Here is a 16156-nt window from a genome sequence, read left to right as displayed (position 1 = left end):
CGTTTACATATAACCTCCAATAACCCTTCTCCTTAGAACAAATAGATAAAGTGATCGATACCGAAAGATCTTTTTGTAGAAACATTCTTGCTTTCATCTTCTGCAAGCGGTAAATTACAGGAAACACTTGCAATGATAAGTGAGGTTTAAATTGTATTTCTAGCCACAGCCTTGCCATGTGTAAGATAATGGTCCTTAGACGTCAGGCGAAATGTAGAACCAGGTTAATAGTTACAGGGTCAAACAGTCAGTGTGTAGTTTTCTTGACTTGACTTTCACAAACAGAAACAATACCTTTTTTACATATTGTTCGAATGAAACTGTGATGTGATGTTATGTAATATTTTTGTATTTTGCTTTACTTACAATGTACAATGAGGCCTTTTGCAAAGATAACTTCATTAGCCGTCGATTGACGTTTTTTAATGTGCACACGGGGACTTGGTGTGTTGACGAGACGCTTATTTCACATCATCCATTGCATCAAAGAAAATAGGAACGCCCAACTTTCAATGAAAAAGGAAGTGGAAAGCCATCTTCAAGGACGCAACAAACAAAATGATAGCTTCTTGAAGGTTTCTCACATGATAATTACCAAGAATAATCAGGAAACATGAAGCATGGAATGAACCTCTAGGTTATAGGTGCGTTCAAACTGGTCATCTAGGACTATATATAGATCTAGTTAGCTCCGGGCCTGAGACTTATGTTATTTAAACATAATGACATTGCCTCAGTGTCAAAGAATGGTCGTTGATAGAAGAAACCTATCGATTATCAGATTTTCATGATTGCTGCAAACATTATTTTTTTCATCTTTGTTGACCAGAGATCTACAGCATATCAGTTATTTCTTCTTGTTGACAAGAAAAAACCGAGGGACTATTGAAAAATATCAGCTGCTCGGTTTCCGAAAGTAGCAAAATGACAATGCAACTTTCTACTGCAACCTATTTTTTCCTTCTGGTTGATTAGACGACGCAATAAGTGGAGCGGCTTAGGCATGTAGTAAGCGTATATAGGGAGAATGTGTGTGCATATGGGTGGTGCTGACACTCTAACGAACAACAAACAATCTCTCCTGGAGATAGCTTTTATTTCCGAAACGCAAATCAATGGCTTACTCATATGATGAACTGAAGTCGTACAAAAGCACACCATTTGTTGAGACAAATTTATCAATCTGTATTCTCTCACATTGTTAATCAAATCAATCAAGAAACAGTGAGTTCTTTTAACAAATTAATGGACAAAGATTGAGTATTGTCCATTGGTCACCGGTGAGTGGTCGTGGTAAATCAGAGCCAAAATCAATACGGCATGTTCAGGACAAAATCCGTTTTAAGCTTTATAGACTAATTACCGGTTTTGGTCGAGATCTAAGATGAAAACGATCTCACTTGGCAGTCCTCAATTTGATCGATGGTCATTATGCTATATGCTCCATTCACCAATGGTATTTTTAAGTGACAAAATGAAACACAATTCATTCAGCTTATAAATCAAACATTAATCACGGTTCAAATCGCTAAAAGTTTTTTTTTATGGCAAACGTGTCAAATTGTTTTTGCTTGTATCTTTTCGAAAAATATAACAAGTAAAAATCGATTACACAACACTTTATTTTAAAAACTCGTATAGGAACTGTATAAAATTTTGTAAAATAGAGATCCTGCTACATTGCAAATCCAAGGTACACCGTCAAATCATCCAGAAGTAAGAGTATATGTTCTGTTCACCAACAATGATGCTGATGTCGTTTTTAAATATGTAGACAAACTGCATGAGTACAAGCATATTTTTTTTCTGAAATCTTAATACCCACCTCTTAAATAATTTCAGGTGGAATAAGAGACCTACAGAGACGTTGTCCCGACGGTTATTTTGGGTACAAATGTAGATTTAAATGTCGGTGTCGTGGTTCAGAGAATTGCCATAAAGACACAGGATCGTGTCCATCTGGTTGTGCTGATGGCTATTGGGGACCAGGTTGCCAACTATGTAAGTATATATTTATTTTTTCGCTGCATATCTGAGCAAGTTATCGGCCCTTACCTCTAGTATAAGTGGCTTTTTACATGAAATAACCCTAATAATGGATTTGATTTGGCCCCTAACCCATCTCAATTTATAATTTGTCTTAAAAACACGAGGATTACTCCAAATGAGAGATGCATGGCTTTCATAACTATTGTAGATAAAAATGACTGAAAAAATAATATATGAGATCTGTAAGATTTCTTTGTAATTTTTCTGATTTGTAATCTTAAAATATCATTTGGCTTCCTTTGAAACATGACTTCTTTGAACAAAAAGCTGCTACTTAGAAGATAATATTCTTGTATTGTACTCTTACAACTTTCCTATCTCTTATTGTATTTTATTGTAATTTATCTCTGAAATGATCTTCAGAAATCACATTGAGGAAAATGAACTTAAAACTTGGAGTTCATTAAATTTCTTTTTTGACAAAGGCTCATCTTATGCTTCCGATATGTGCCGCAAAACGGAAAAGATAACAACTGGAAATTGGGCTCGTATTCCAAAATCTGGAGTTTAAGACATAATACTACTCAAAGGACAAAATTATGTTGGATAGATGTTGTTCGTTAATTTTTTTTATGAATGGTTGTTCATAGTTTGACCACGAATTCATCTTTGAAGGTCATAATGGTTATCGTTTTGAATTATCTAAACCCAAATGTCATTTTATGCCATTAATTGCCTGGTAATAAATTTTGAAGTGGGAAAGGAGAGAAGGAGATTAGGTATACCACATTACAATTGTTTCAAAAGATTTGTTTTGTCATTTATGGAAAAATCCATCCATTTCAGCCAACAATTGTTATTATAATGGCCAGAAGAGAAATTACATGGGAAGTAAAAGTCAGACAAAATCATTATATACCTGTCAGAGATGGGATTCACAATATCCCCATCAACATTCTTATAAACCTAATGATTTCCCTGAGAGACGATACACCTTGAATTTCTGCCGAACTACCCCAGATTCCAATGAACCCTGGTGTTATACCAATGATAGAAAAGTTCGTTGGGAACATTGTAACATCAATAATTGTGGTAAGTCTATTTCTATTCCTAGGTGTCAAGGATTTGAAACAATTTTCTTTTAGCTGGAAAAGAAAATAATTACACAACTATTACATTTGTAATGCACATTCAGAATCTTTACATTAAGCAGATCATAACATAATACACAGATATAAATTGACCAGACAATCTGTTTAAAATCATAAAAGACTGTCCATTGTTCAAATTATTCTTTAATGGTGGCACATAACAGAAATCAGATATTTGAGAAAGGTTATTTTCAATAATGTTATATGTTTTTAGTGTGCCCCCCAGGAAGGTTTGGTAATAACTGTGCCAAGGAATGTCACTGTCGTGATATCACAGAGAATTGTGATAGTATCATGGGTGTATGTCAGTCGGGATGTGCTGCAGGTTGGGAAGATTATGATTGTCAAACTGGTAAGTCTTCCATTTATATAGCATCACAACCTGTTTTGATTCTGTTGAACTGAAAGTGAAATTTGATAGATAAAGGACATAAAGGAGATGTTTCTACTAAATAAAAGGACAAAAAATACTTGGTTTGTAGCAAAAGACATTTACTTTAAACCAAATATATTACTTTTTTTTCAATTCAGAAAAAGAGAGAAGCATCTCCTTTAACAAGGGAGAATTTGCACAATTTTGAGTAGATTTTATTTGCCTATCAGTTCAAATGAGTGTGTACAATTTGAATCATGCCATCTCATCTCATTTTACACAGTGGTCATTTGACTCATGTTACGCTACAATATGGCCGCTAGTGGAACATGCCTTCTGGGATTGATCTTTGAAAACTTCCTGTGACAGGAAGAATAATCAGCAATTAAAAATTCCATCTCATAGCTGTAATGATCTCTTATATGGCACTTCTCATGCAATACCTATCAAACCTTGGCACTTCAAGTGACACTTAAAAAACATAGTGGTCTGACTCACAGTTCATACTGTTTCTTTTACCCTAGGGTCATAATATCATAATGTCGGATGTATCAGTGCACATCCTTTGAAGACTATGTATTGAAAAAAAAAGATAGTCATTCTGTTATTATTTTTATTGAACCACTGCAACTTTTATGATAAATGATAAGGAATTTATGAATTTTATGAAATATTACATGTTATCATTTTTCATTAGCTTGACATTACTTTTTGAGAGTTCACAAAACTTTTGAATGTATTAGAATACAAATTGCCTCATTAAGTTTGATTTTGAGTTTTATGACAAAGGTATCACAGAGTTTGTAACTTTATAAAATGTTAAATGCATTTACAAAAAAAAAATGTATCATTTAATCCATTCCGCATTGCATAAATGATCCAATATTGGTACAACTACAGTCGGAATCAGTAGCAGAACAACTTATTATCATTTTTTTACCAGGAATCTCTAGGTTTATTAGTGGTGCACAGTCCATCTTGATACAGAGTTTCTCTAATATTGAATGTGTTCAGATAAGTTTGATTCAATGAAGTCTCCAATTGATTACTCCATAAGTTAAATGGCCAACAGTTAGTTGGATAAATTCTAAGATTACAGAAAAGAATGGGAGGGTGGTTTAAGTTATCTAGGAGTAGGCTCGTGTACCTGGTATAAATCAAATATGCTCATGCACCTGGTATAAATCAAATAGGCTCATGCACCTGGTATAAATGAAATATGCTCGTGTACCCTGTATAAATAAAAGAGGCTTGTGTACCCTGTATAAATCAAATACGCTCATTCACCTGGAATAAAGCAAATAGGCTCATGTACCTGGAATAAATCAAATAGGCTCATGCATCTGGTATAAATCAAATAGGCCCGTGTACGTGGTATAAATCAAATAGGCTCGTGCACCTGGTATAAATCAAATAGGCCCGTGTACGTGGTATAAATCAAATATGCCCATGCACCTGGTATAAATCAAATAGACTCATGCACTTGAAATAAATCAAATAGGCTCATGCACCTGGAATAAATGAAATAGGCTCATGCACCTGAAATAAATGAAATAGGCTCATGCACCTGTATAAATCAAATATGCTCATGTACCTAGAATAAACCAAATATGCTCAAGCACCTGGAATAAACTCAAATAGGCTCATGTCCCTGGAATAAATCAAATAGGCTTGTGTACCTGGTATAGATGAAATAGACTCTTGCACCTGGAATAAATCAAATAGGCTCATGCACCTGGAATAAATCAAATAGGCTCATGTACCTGATATAAATCAAATAGGCTCATGCACCTGGAATAACTCAAATATGCTCGTGTACCCTGTATAAATCAAAGAGGCTTGTGTACCCTCTATAAATGAAATAGGCTCATTCCCCTGGAATAAATGAAATAGGCTCATGCACCTGAAATAAATGAAATAGGCTCATGCACCGGGTATAGATCAAAATAGGCTCATGCACCTGAAATAAATCAAATAGGCTCATGCACCTGGAATAAATCAAATAGGCTCATGCACCTGGTATAAATCAAATAGGCTCATGTACGTGGTATAAATCAAATAGGCTCATGCACTAGAAAATAAACCAAATAGGCTCATGCCCCTGGTATAAATCAAATAGGCTTGTGTACGTGGTATAAATCAAATAGGCTTGTGCACTTGAAATAAACCAAATAGGCTCATGCCCCTGGTATAAATCAAATATGCTCATGCACCTGGTATAAATCAAATAGACTCATGCACTTGAAATAAATCAAATAGGCTCATGCACATGGAATGAATAAAATAGGCTTGTGTACCTGGTATAGATGAAATAGGCTCATGTACCTGGTATAAATGAAATAGGCTCGTGCACTTGAAATAAATCAAATAGGCTCATGCACCTGGAATGAATAAAATAGGCTCATGCACCTGGTATAGATGAAATAGGCTCATGCACCTGGAATAAATGAAATAGGCTCATGCACCTGGAATAAATCAAATAGGCTTGTGTACCTGCAATAAATCAAATAGGCTCATGCACCTGGAATAAATCAAATAGACTTATGCATCTGGAATAGATGTAATTTAGAAAACTCTGTATACCTCTGTTATGAAAGAACCATCCTAGCATGTATAAAATGTGTGATGATATTTTATAAACTAGCTATTTCGTGTGCTGATAATCGTTATGGATGGGATTGCTCACAAAGATGTCATTGTCAAGACCCTGGAGACTGTGATAGATTTACTGGTCCAACTAGAAACTGTGCATGTCGTAAAGGATATTTCAAACCTCCTTATTGTGAACCAGGTACCCTTTTCATTTGTCTCTTTCGAATCACATAGAGAAGTTTGGCACAAAGCCATTAACAGAAAACCGGAACCCATATTACAGAGATATTGTGAAATAGTAGCACTAAGTGATTTTTAAATTTGGTCTGCTTTGAAGTTTGAATGCTTGCACAAATACAAATCATATTTTAAGAAATGAGCTAAATGTGTTTTACTAGAGTCTGAGAAGAATATTTTTAGAAACCTTGATATGGCTTTTTTTTTTTTACAGTAACAGAACCCAGGATCGTTTCTTTCAAAAACACCAAGGTAAATCCAGGTCAAAGTTCAGAGTTCAATTGTACAGTAGCTGCATTTCCCACACCTTATGAAAATGAGATAAAATTGGTTGGTCCAATGGGAAGAAAGATAACTCTGCTAGGTTCCAGGATTCTTGAGAAGTACTTGTATACCAGAATAAATCATTTTGTAGCTGACTATATAATGAGTGGTGATAGATTTATGTGTGTGGTAAAAGCTACAGCAGGATCAACTCAAATGACAGTTGTCGCTGAAACCTATGGTAAGTTTTGAAAGTTTTTATTCAGAATAAGGGTTTCAAAATGTGAAGAATCTTGAGAATGTAAAGTAGTCTGTACCATCAAGAAATTTAAAAAAATAAAAGTCATTTTGGTCCTAGAATCTGAAATATAACCCAGACGAACACATAATCTTAAAACGGTGCTTAGACTTAAAAACTGACTCCTTTTCATAAATTTCCTGGAGACCAATCATACCATGACCAAACATATTTTAAAAGAAAAAATAGGGAAAATGAATTAAGGAAACATAAAAACTGCAGTCTATTGTGAAAATAAATTTAGCAAAACAAAATCAAGACAATGCAAGCTAACTGTATGTCTGTTTTATATTAAACATCTAATATAAGTCAATTTGTAATACAAAAATATTGGGTATTAGATTAATATTTAATTTTATTGGCTTTGTCATTTTCAGTTGGAAAGTGGATCTACATGACTCTATATTTTATATTAAAGTATTTTTATCTCTAATTAATTGCTAAAATGTGCAGCAGCATTTACTTGTCTTGAACAGACTGTTTCACAGAATACATAACACCTTATTGGTGCAAGACAGATGTAATTAGAATATTATATTTTAATTTATAAAGTGATTATCAAATTAAGCTTCCGTTTAAATTTTCATAAACTGAATTAGTCTTTTGAATGCTATAAAGGACATAAAAGGTTTTGTTGTCACTTTATTACATTTTTTCATGGTTAAATATTGATGTTTTTTATACAATAATGATGGATTTATTATCAGATTCAAAGAAATATTTTTTATGTTAGTCTGTACCATTCTTTGTTTTATTGTCTAGAAAATAATTTTGACACCAATATTATGAGTCATCATGTATTTAATTTATAATGATTGAACATTATTACGAATCAATACATTGATCAATTTCATGCTTAGACTTTCAAACAAAAATGATCATTTTTACCTTAGGGACATTGTTTAAAAACATAGACTAGCCAGCTGTTAGATGGACCTGATAAATACAACTTAATCGTTTTACTGCCATTAATTTACATCCTCAAACAATTTGATTTAGTGTAAATTCTTTTTGATTAGTTGCAATATGTAATCATCATCTTAAAATCTTTTGATTTGAAAATAACATACCAGTATTTTGTTTCTTAAATATAAGTCATCCAAAGTCAGTATTTGCAGAATATTAAACTACAAACTCACTGAATTATCAAAATATTGAATTTGATTTACTATGATCCAAAGTTACAGTATTACAGTAGTTAGTTCAATCCAAGAAGATAAGACTATCTGCTACAGAATTGAAATGCGTGTATAACAGTCGCTCCAGAGACTAATAATCAAGATGGAATGATATGAAAATATGAACTGAATTTTATTATCTTATGATAAATATTATTTGATTCTTTTATCTAATCCCTCAATACAACAGTCAATAGCAGCATTAAATAATTGACTTCAATGGTAGACAAATCATGGCAGAGGGAAACTGTGGAAAAGTAGAAGTATTCTCCTGTGAAACCCTTGTTACCTGCATTGACTAAAGTTGTAACAAATGACAATCTATAATTTTGATTTTTTTCAAAATTAACAGAGTCTATAAAAGAATGAAATAGTTGTATAATTTCTATATTATGTTTCTATCACACAATAAGGATATCTGCCAGTAATATTAGTCAACTAGCTCCTTCAATCTCAATTAGAAAACCTGAAAAAGTGATATTTTGTCATCAATTAAGACAAGCATTAGAGGTCTTTGTTAGTCAGACATGGAGAAGCTGACATAATCTCTCTGGTTTTCTCCCTGTGATATAAACTATTCAATATAGGACCCTTGCTTATGTTTTACAGAACTACCAAGAGTAATATCACCACCAGTTATAGTAGAAGGTACAAGTACAGCTCATAATGTTACTATACAATGGAGGAAATGGAATAAAGACCAAGGTGATAGTGGTGATAGTCGTGTGGTTACATATAGTATCTTTCTCAGACCTAAAGGTTGGTTCATTATGATAACACTGAAAACTGTATAGGCTACAAACAAATAGCTTGGTTAATAAAAAAAATATGCAAGTGATGTGACATATCACTTTATTGTGGACTTGACAATTAGTTATATTCATTATATTTTTTTGTATAATCCTACAAAATAATATATTTTAAATGTTTTTAGGAAGTAAATCCTACCAGAAGACAGGAGTGGTATATGACTCATCCTGTAGTATATCATGTAGATATGTTATAACAGAATTAATGCCCTATACAGAATATGCTATATATATAGTAACTAGTAGAGAAGGGAATGGTGGTGATGGACCTCCTGGTCCAGTTATACATTTTACTACTGCTTGCACACGTAAGTTGTCTATTTGATTCTATTCATGTTTGTTTGTTTGCAGAAATAACATGTATACATGCCTTCTTGTATGCAAAAATACATTTGTAAGGAGAATTTTGAAGACTAATCTTATTGGCAGTAGCCCCACCAAAATCTGGATAATTTTAAGATCAAAATAAATATAGGACAGAATCATCAAAATCAAAGTGATTTTGTCCAAAAAGGGATATTGCTCATTTTCATATTTCTTTTGTAGAACCAGATCAAGCACCAAGATTAAAGGATGTTGAAGCAAGGAAACAAACTAATGGATCAGTACCAAGAACTACAATTACTTTGTCATGGCAGGTAGGTAGATTTGGAATTGATTTGACTGAAAACCAAATAAACCCATTTGATGCTTGTATTAACGATGAAAAATACAATACAACTGATATAATGATTAACCTGAAAACTTCCTTTTCACCACCCATCACCTTTTGTTCTTTCAGAATCCAGACCACCACAGTATTAATTGTAAAGAGATTAAGTTTTATACAATACATTTAGCTCATGATGACGGATCAGAGCAGAATAAGATGATCAATGTACCAGCAAGTAAACAGACTGCTGTTATACCAAATCTTGATCCTTATACAACGTTTTGTGTTAAAATAAGATACCAAAATGATGCTGGTTTTAAAAGTGCCTTTTCTAATAGTAAATGTGTGACTACACCTGTTACCAGTAAGTTTTGAGGCTTTTCTATCATTTCTTTTGACTAATGTATTAGGGTCAAAGATCACAATAGACAATTTATAATGTATGAAGTATAGGTCTATTGGATGGGTGTGGATGTCAGCTTAATTTTTATATATTCCAGCAAGTCAGTAACTTTCATTGTGTCTTTAATTCAGTTCCTGGTAAACCAGAAGGATTAACTCTAGTTCAGCGAGGCAGTACATCACTAACATTCTCTTGGAAGAGACCTAAACCAACATTTAGTAAAGAAGTTATTTATAGTATCATGTATTGGGAAGGTATGTCAACAACTGCTATTGGTACTGAACACAGATCATCTAATGATACAGTTACATATGTTCTTACTGGATTAAAACCATTTACCAACTATCAGATACAGGTAAGTTTCGTTGTTGGCTAGTAATAGAGATTAAAGTAATATAGTAAAGTAATATTTTGCTAAAACGGCTCAGAATTTGATTTTATTTACCCATGTCACTTTTCATAATCTACAATTAATTATTAACCCCTCAGACAAGTGCCAAAATAATTTTACTAGTTTCTATCCTTTCAAAAGCATTTTTTCAATCACTTTTGCTTTGATTGGAAATGAAATGAATGGAGTTTTACGTCTTGTGGGCTAATGAAGACAGGTTGTTTTGATTGGAAGGGAAAGGTTGGTGTGCACAGTTTTTTAAAATTATTTCAAAAGATCAGATTTGGTATGCTTAAATTGAAATGATTGTTTAGAGTTTGGGTAAATGAAAGTCAATAAGATGATAATGCACCATATTGAACCTCATGCTATGACTGAAAAGAGTAGACTTTACATGGACACACCATCATCCCACAATCCAAAGAAACCTCTACTCAAAACTGAAAAAAGGACAAGCTTCTGTATTTGGTGGTCTTCCTTCAGCAAATTCCCCTTGGATAAAATGTTTGGATACCATTTGATATAACTCATTTTCATCTTGAGTGACATGTTTGCTTTTTTCCATTGTCATTCAAACAATTCTTAACTGTTTATACTTTTTATTGGCAGAAAATATAACACAATTTGCATTTACTGACAGCTGTATGACATCATTTACCAGTGGTTAAAAAAATATGCAAATGTAGTTTTTTTTTCATATAACAACATACTTAAACTTATAACCTTCATCTAGATGCAATTATGATTCTCCAAGAAAGGATTTACTATTAATGCAGGAATGTTTGGATCAAAATACATATTGAGAACTACTGGAGGGAATTGCATACAGTTTTTTTATCTTTTTTTTTTATCTCTTTGCTATAAAGATAGTTAAGGTAATCTTGTCTATTGCAAGCATTGACTTTTTGAATTACCAAGTGGTACAATTTGTTAGAAAAATATTGGCTTTCGCCCAGTGCTTTCAACTGTCAGCCGAAGTCAGTTTTCACACCCTAACACCCAAACTCAACTTTTGGATTTTTCATCTTTAGTTTGTGGAATTGAATATTTCAGTTAGCCAGTTGGTGCAGTCTGTATTTCCTAACAACACTCATAAAATCCATAGATATTAAATTCGTTTCAAACATAACTTGACTGATTAAACCATTATGACAATAGAGTGTCTGGTTGCACAATGCTGAAAGCACTTATCTAACAATAATGACAATCTTAGATTGATATTAAGATTGAACCAGAAATCAATAGTGCAGATTAATAGAATGATATAATTCTATTGTTCTGTATTGTCAATTATTAACAGAACTATTATTGCAGACATAATTAAAGGAGCTATGTCACTTGGGAAATTTATTCAAGTACATGTAAAAAGGCCTACATGGTATACATGTAACTGCAAAAAGTGAATTGCATGAAGACAAGAAATTTGTTTTGTTGATCATCAAGTCTTCTTTAGAGTGCTGAAAAGATATACTAAATGTTTATATGGCTACATTAATTGTCATTTTAGGCATAAATATTAAGTGTAAAACTGTTTAAGAGTCTGTTCTATGATATCCATGATTTCAACAGTTTAATTTCTTTAAAACTTTTTGTAGTGAAATTTGGTCGGTGTTCTACTTTTCCAACTGAACTTGCCAATTGAAGAGTTTTGTGTAAAGGTTCAAGACCTAATTCAACTCAGCTTGAGATAAAATCATAAATAATAACAATAGTGGAATTTGTGAATTATTTGACTCAATATAATCAATATAGTCTGAATTGGATTGCACTGTTGTGATTGTTATAATCCCAAATTCCCAATAAATGGACATCCCACTACATAGATTTTGATTAAATCTGAGCATTACTGATACCACAAAATAGTTTGGAATTTGTTAGAATCTTTACTTTATTTGCTTAGTTACATTAAACAAATGATAGTTGAGGGTTCTAGTCTTGGTTAGCAAGGGAAAGTTTGTGACCTTGAATAAGTTATCTTTCCTCATTATTCCAGTAGACCCAGCTTTAATTGAATAACGATAATCTGGGAAGATCAAATCCAAAAAAGTTTTGACAAGGATTTACTGGTTAACAGGATCCTTGAGGACCAAACTTGTAATCATTTTTAAAAAAAGGTTCTTTCTTTTTCATTATGTGAAAGAATTCCTGAGCAAATATCCAAATGAATATGAGATATAATCTGAATTGTATTGCACTGGATAGAACTTTTATAATTTCCAATAATTTCAATATAATGCCAGTAAATTTCATGGCACCAAAGAGGAAATTGGAAATAACATCAAAGAAAGAGTTTTGAATTTTTTTAGTATAATGAGTGAGTTAATGAAATAGTCAGTGGGAATTCATTAGTTTCACAGTTCAGTCAGTTTAATACTGAATATTTGGTTGTATTTGGCTCTTGACTGTCATGTCACATTTCCCGAAATTTTTCTTGTACTCAATAAAAATTACCAATCGGAAAGTCCTAATTGTGACAATCTTATATATATATATATATATGTACCACTTTAAAAGATTGCAATCTGATAGAAAAGCATACTTTATTAAATAATTCATAATCCAAAACATCCAACTTCTAATTCCAAAATGTTTGATTAATGCTGAGACAAGTGACTACAAAGTCACCATCTCATTTTACACACAGAGACATTTTCTTAATAAATATTCTTTTCAAACAAAGGCTATCACGAAATTAATTTTGTCAACATTTTGGTCTCTTTGGGAGGTTTAAATAACCAATTCATTATTTTATAGTTTAAATGTGTGCACATATCTTTTGTTACAGGACTTGCTTTCAGTTCATTGTAACTACCCTGTGATGTGGTTAATAATATTTGAAGTTAACTGAAATCCCAAAAATAATACTGTCCAGTATTGCTGTTTCTTTGATAATTTCATGGCTTATATTGCATTGCTTACAATCACATTTAGTACCGAAGTTCATTGTCATATTGTGAAAATGTTATAGCTTTTGCATTTAACCTTATAAAAGTATTCTTTTGCTGACCTTTGGCTATGTGGAATCGGATTTGACTGCATTTTAGGCAGACTTTAAAAAAGAAGCTTATTCTATTAATTTCCATCATAACACACATATGTTGTTCTAGTCTTGTTAATACAAATTTAATTTTTATTTTCGTTTTTGATATTTTTATAACTGACTGACATTGAATGTAATGTTTTTAATAGTCTTTGTCTGTATAAAAAAACAAATTGTTTCAACCAATAGAATTAATTGAGTCAGGCACAGCTCAATAAATTGTCCTAATTCTACTTCGTTATTCAAACATGTTAGATTTATAGAATGAGAATTTTATGAGCTGACTGCTGGAAATGGAATAAAAAAAACAGTCAACAATGATTGAATTGCACGCAATCAAATTTGCCTGAGCAGTGTTACTTGGCAGGACTAATTGATAGTGAACATGCTGTAGTTCATCATGAAACCTATTTGACATGAAAAAGTAATGATTCTTGGATTTTTATGTTCAGTTTAAAGTATATCTTAATATGTGCATGATTCTATCATTATATATTCCTCATTTCCTGCTGTTTTATAAAAAATTCAGTATATTATCACTCAATCGAAATGAACAAGGTAACAAGTTAGGCCTACAACAAAACTCCTTTGACTACTATTATTGCAGTTATAATTGTGAGAAAGCATCTGGTATTCTCAAGTATTGACCAAACAGTCTTTACAACGCCACTTGCACTTACTAAACCAAATCATACATAATATGAATATGAATGTACGTATTATGACAATTTTATATTTAGTTCATAAATGTGTATTTCAGGTTCAAGCTTCTAACAATGCTGGCACTGGTCAACCTAGTCCTGTTTTAACGGCTAGTACAGATGAAGGAGGTAGGATTTTTCTAATTCTGACAGCATGAAATGGGAAATCAAATCCTTGTCATATAATGAGCACATACATATGTGTTTAAGTGGTAGTTCAGGGTTATGCCAGTAGTCTTTCAAAACAGTGTCTAAAACATTGAACCCAAAATTATGTGTTGAAATACCATGATTATAAACTTTCCTTTTGAATATATGTTTGGGTTTTATCCAATGATATGAACATAAATTTATCTTTTTTATAGTACCAGGACCTGTACCAAATTTTAGAAATATCTCCAGATCATTGAAATTTATACAGCTAGCTTGGGATAAACCATTTGATTATCATGGTCAGATATTGTACTATACTGTAAGTAAAAAATGAATAAAAATATCATTCTTAATGAATGGGATCCAACAAAACTGAGCCTCTTGATTCCCAACCTTTTGGAGTAACCCTAAATTATTTAGGCTTTTTGTTTTAACTCTAAATAGTTCATGCTATAAAATGATACCCCTTTGCCTGAACAAACCACAAATGGTGCATGATATTACCTCCAGTGATAATAGTACCCCAGTTTGAGAACAAGGACTTTTAAGATGTAAAAATAACTGACCACAAGTTATTTCCTTGATATTCACCAAGTATGTGTCTGTTGTTATTTCAGTTAACATGTAAAGCACTGAGATCTCTACAACTAGCTGATGTTGATGACCATCGTGAAATACAGCTAGAACCATCAACATTACAATATACCATGAAAGGATTATACCCAGCAACTCAGTATGCTTGTAGTGTTAATGCTAGTAGTAGAAAAGGTTCTGGTGCCCAATCAAGTTTGCTGACATGGACAGAGGCTGAAGGTTAGTTGCTTGAATTATTGTGTTGCTTGTTTTTATCATCAAATAAACATTTACTACTCTCAGCAGATTACGTAAACTAACCTGTGGAAGACTAGAACAAATCTGTGTGTATTGTCTTATTGTCACATTTAAACTATGCCATGTTATTGTAATATAAATTTTTGCTCTTGTTTTAAAGATCCAGCTGTACCATCAACACCTAAAGTAGTTGGAACATCAGATCGAACTGTGACTATAGATTTAAAAACTCTGGGTGATTCTACAATCAGGTACATATATTTTCATCTGTTCATTTATTCATTTGTTATTTACTAAGATACGCTGGTCTGTGCTATATAACTACCCAAAGATTGTAACCTTGTGATAAAATAACTTTTCAGTTTCTACCGTATAATAGTTGAAAATGTGACTGTCAGAAGAAAAAGAGATACACCAGTTCATGTCAAACTAGCAGCTAGTGATGTTAAGAGTGCTGAAAGAGATGGATCCAGAGCTTATATTGCTGCCCAACTTGATGAAAACACTGCCAGTGGCCCTTTTGTAGTTGGTGATAATAAAACATATGGTGGATTTTACAATGCCCCTTTAAAAACTGATAAATCATATAATATATGGTTTGGTGCTTATTCAAAAATTGATGGGGTAAGAGTTTTAAATCTAAGTGAATTTAGCAAACTGGCTCTTGTTAATAATGGTACAATTTTATATTTTGCACAGTAAATGAAATTCCTTTGAATGTTGCATTCATTACAATTTATGATGTTTTTTTCTGTTTCAGACTTTAAGACAATCATTTTCCAGAACAGATGGACCTGTTGTTGGTAAGTAGACAATTGATCTGGAACTCAATATTGTAACTATGAATAAACATCTAGATGTACCTTTATTTAGTGGTTTGTTGGTGCTCTTTGTTTGGCATTTAGGGGACACTGTTGCTAAGTTCTTGGAGAATAAAAGCCCAGTTTTCTCTTTTTCTTTCAGTACGAGCCATACCAGTAGAAGAATCTAGTAATCATATACCAGTTATTATTGGTGTCCTAGTGGTCTTTATTCTGCTCATCATATTGTTTGCCATTATTCTAGTCATATGGAGGTAAGATAGATAGTTATGT

General features: G+C 32.5%; 1 protein-coding gene across 1 annotated transcript; it reads left to right on the top strand.

Moving 5' to 3' along the window:
* Positions 1–2849: 2849 nt before the first annotated feature.
* On the top strand, positions 2850–3134 carry LOTGIDRAFT_118171 (hypothetical protein; the record flags this gene model as incomplete). Its single annotated transcript, XM_009056478.1, has 1 exon — positions 2850–3134. A coding segment is annotated over one exon (285 nt), but the record flags the coding sequence as incomplete, so codon positions are not given.
* Positions 3135–16156: the final 13022 nt, after the last annotated feature.

The sequence above is a fragment of the Lottia gigantea genome (assembly GCF_000327385.1).
Source record: "Lottia gigantea unplaced genomic scaffold LOTGIsca_28, whole genome shotgun sequence".
NCBI lineage: Eukaryota > Metazoa > Mollusca > Gastropoda > Lottiidae > Lottia > Lottia gigantea.
The sequence above is the reverse complement of the archived record's forward strand: the minus strand, read 5'-3'. Positions and strand labels throughout refer to the sequence as shown.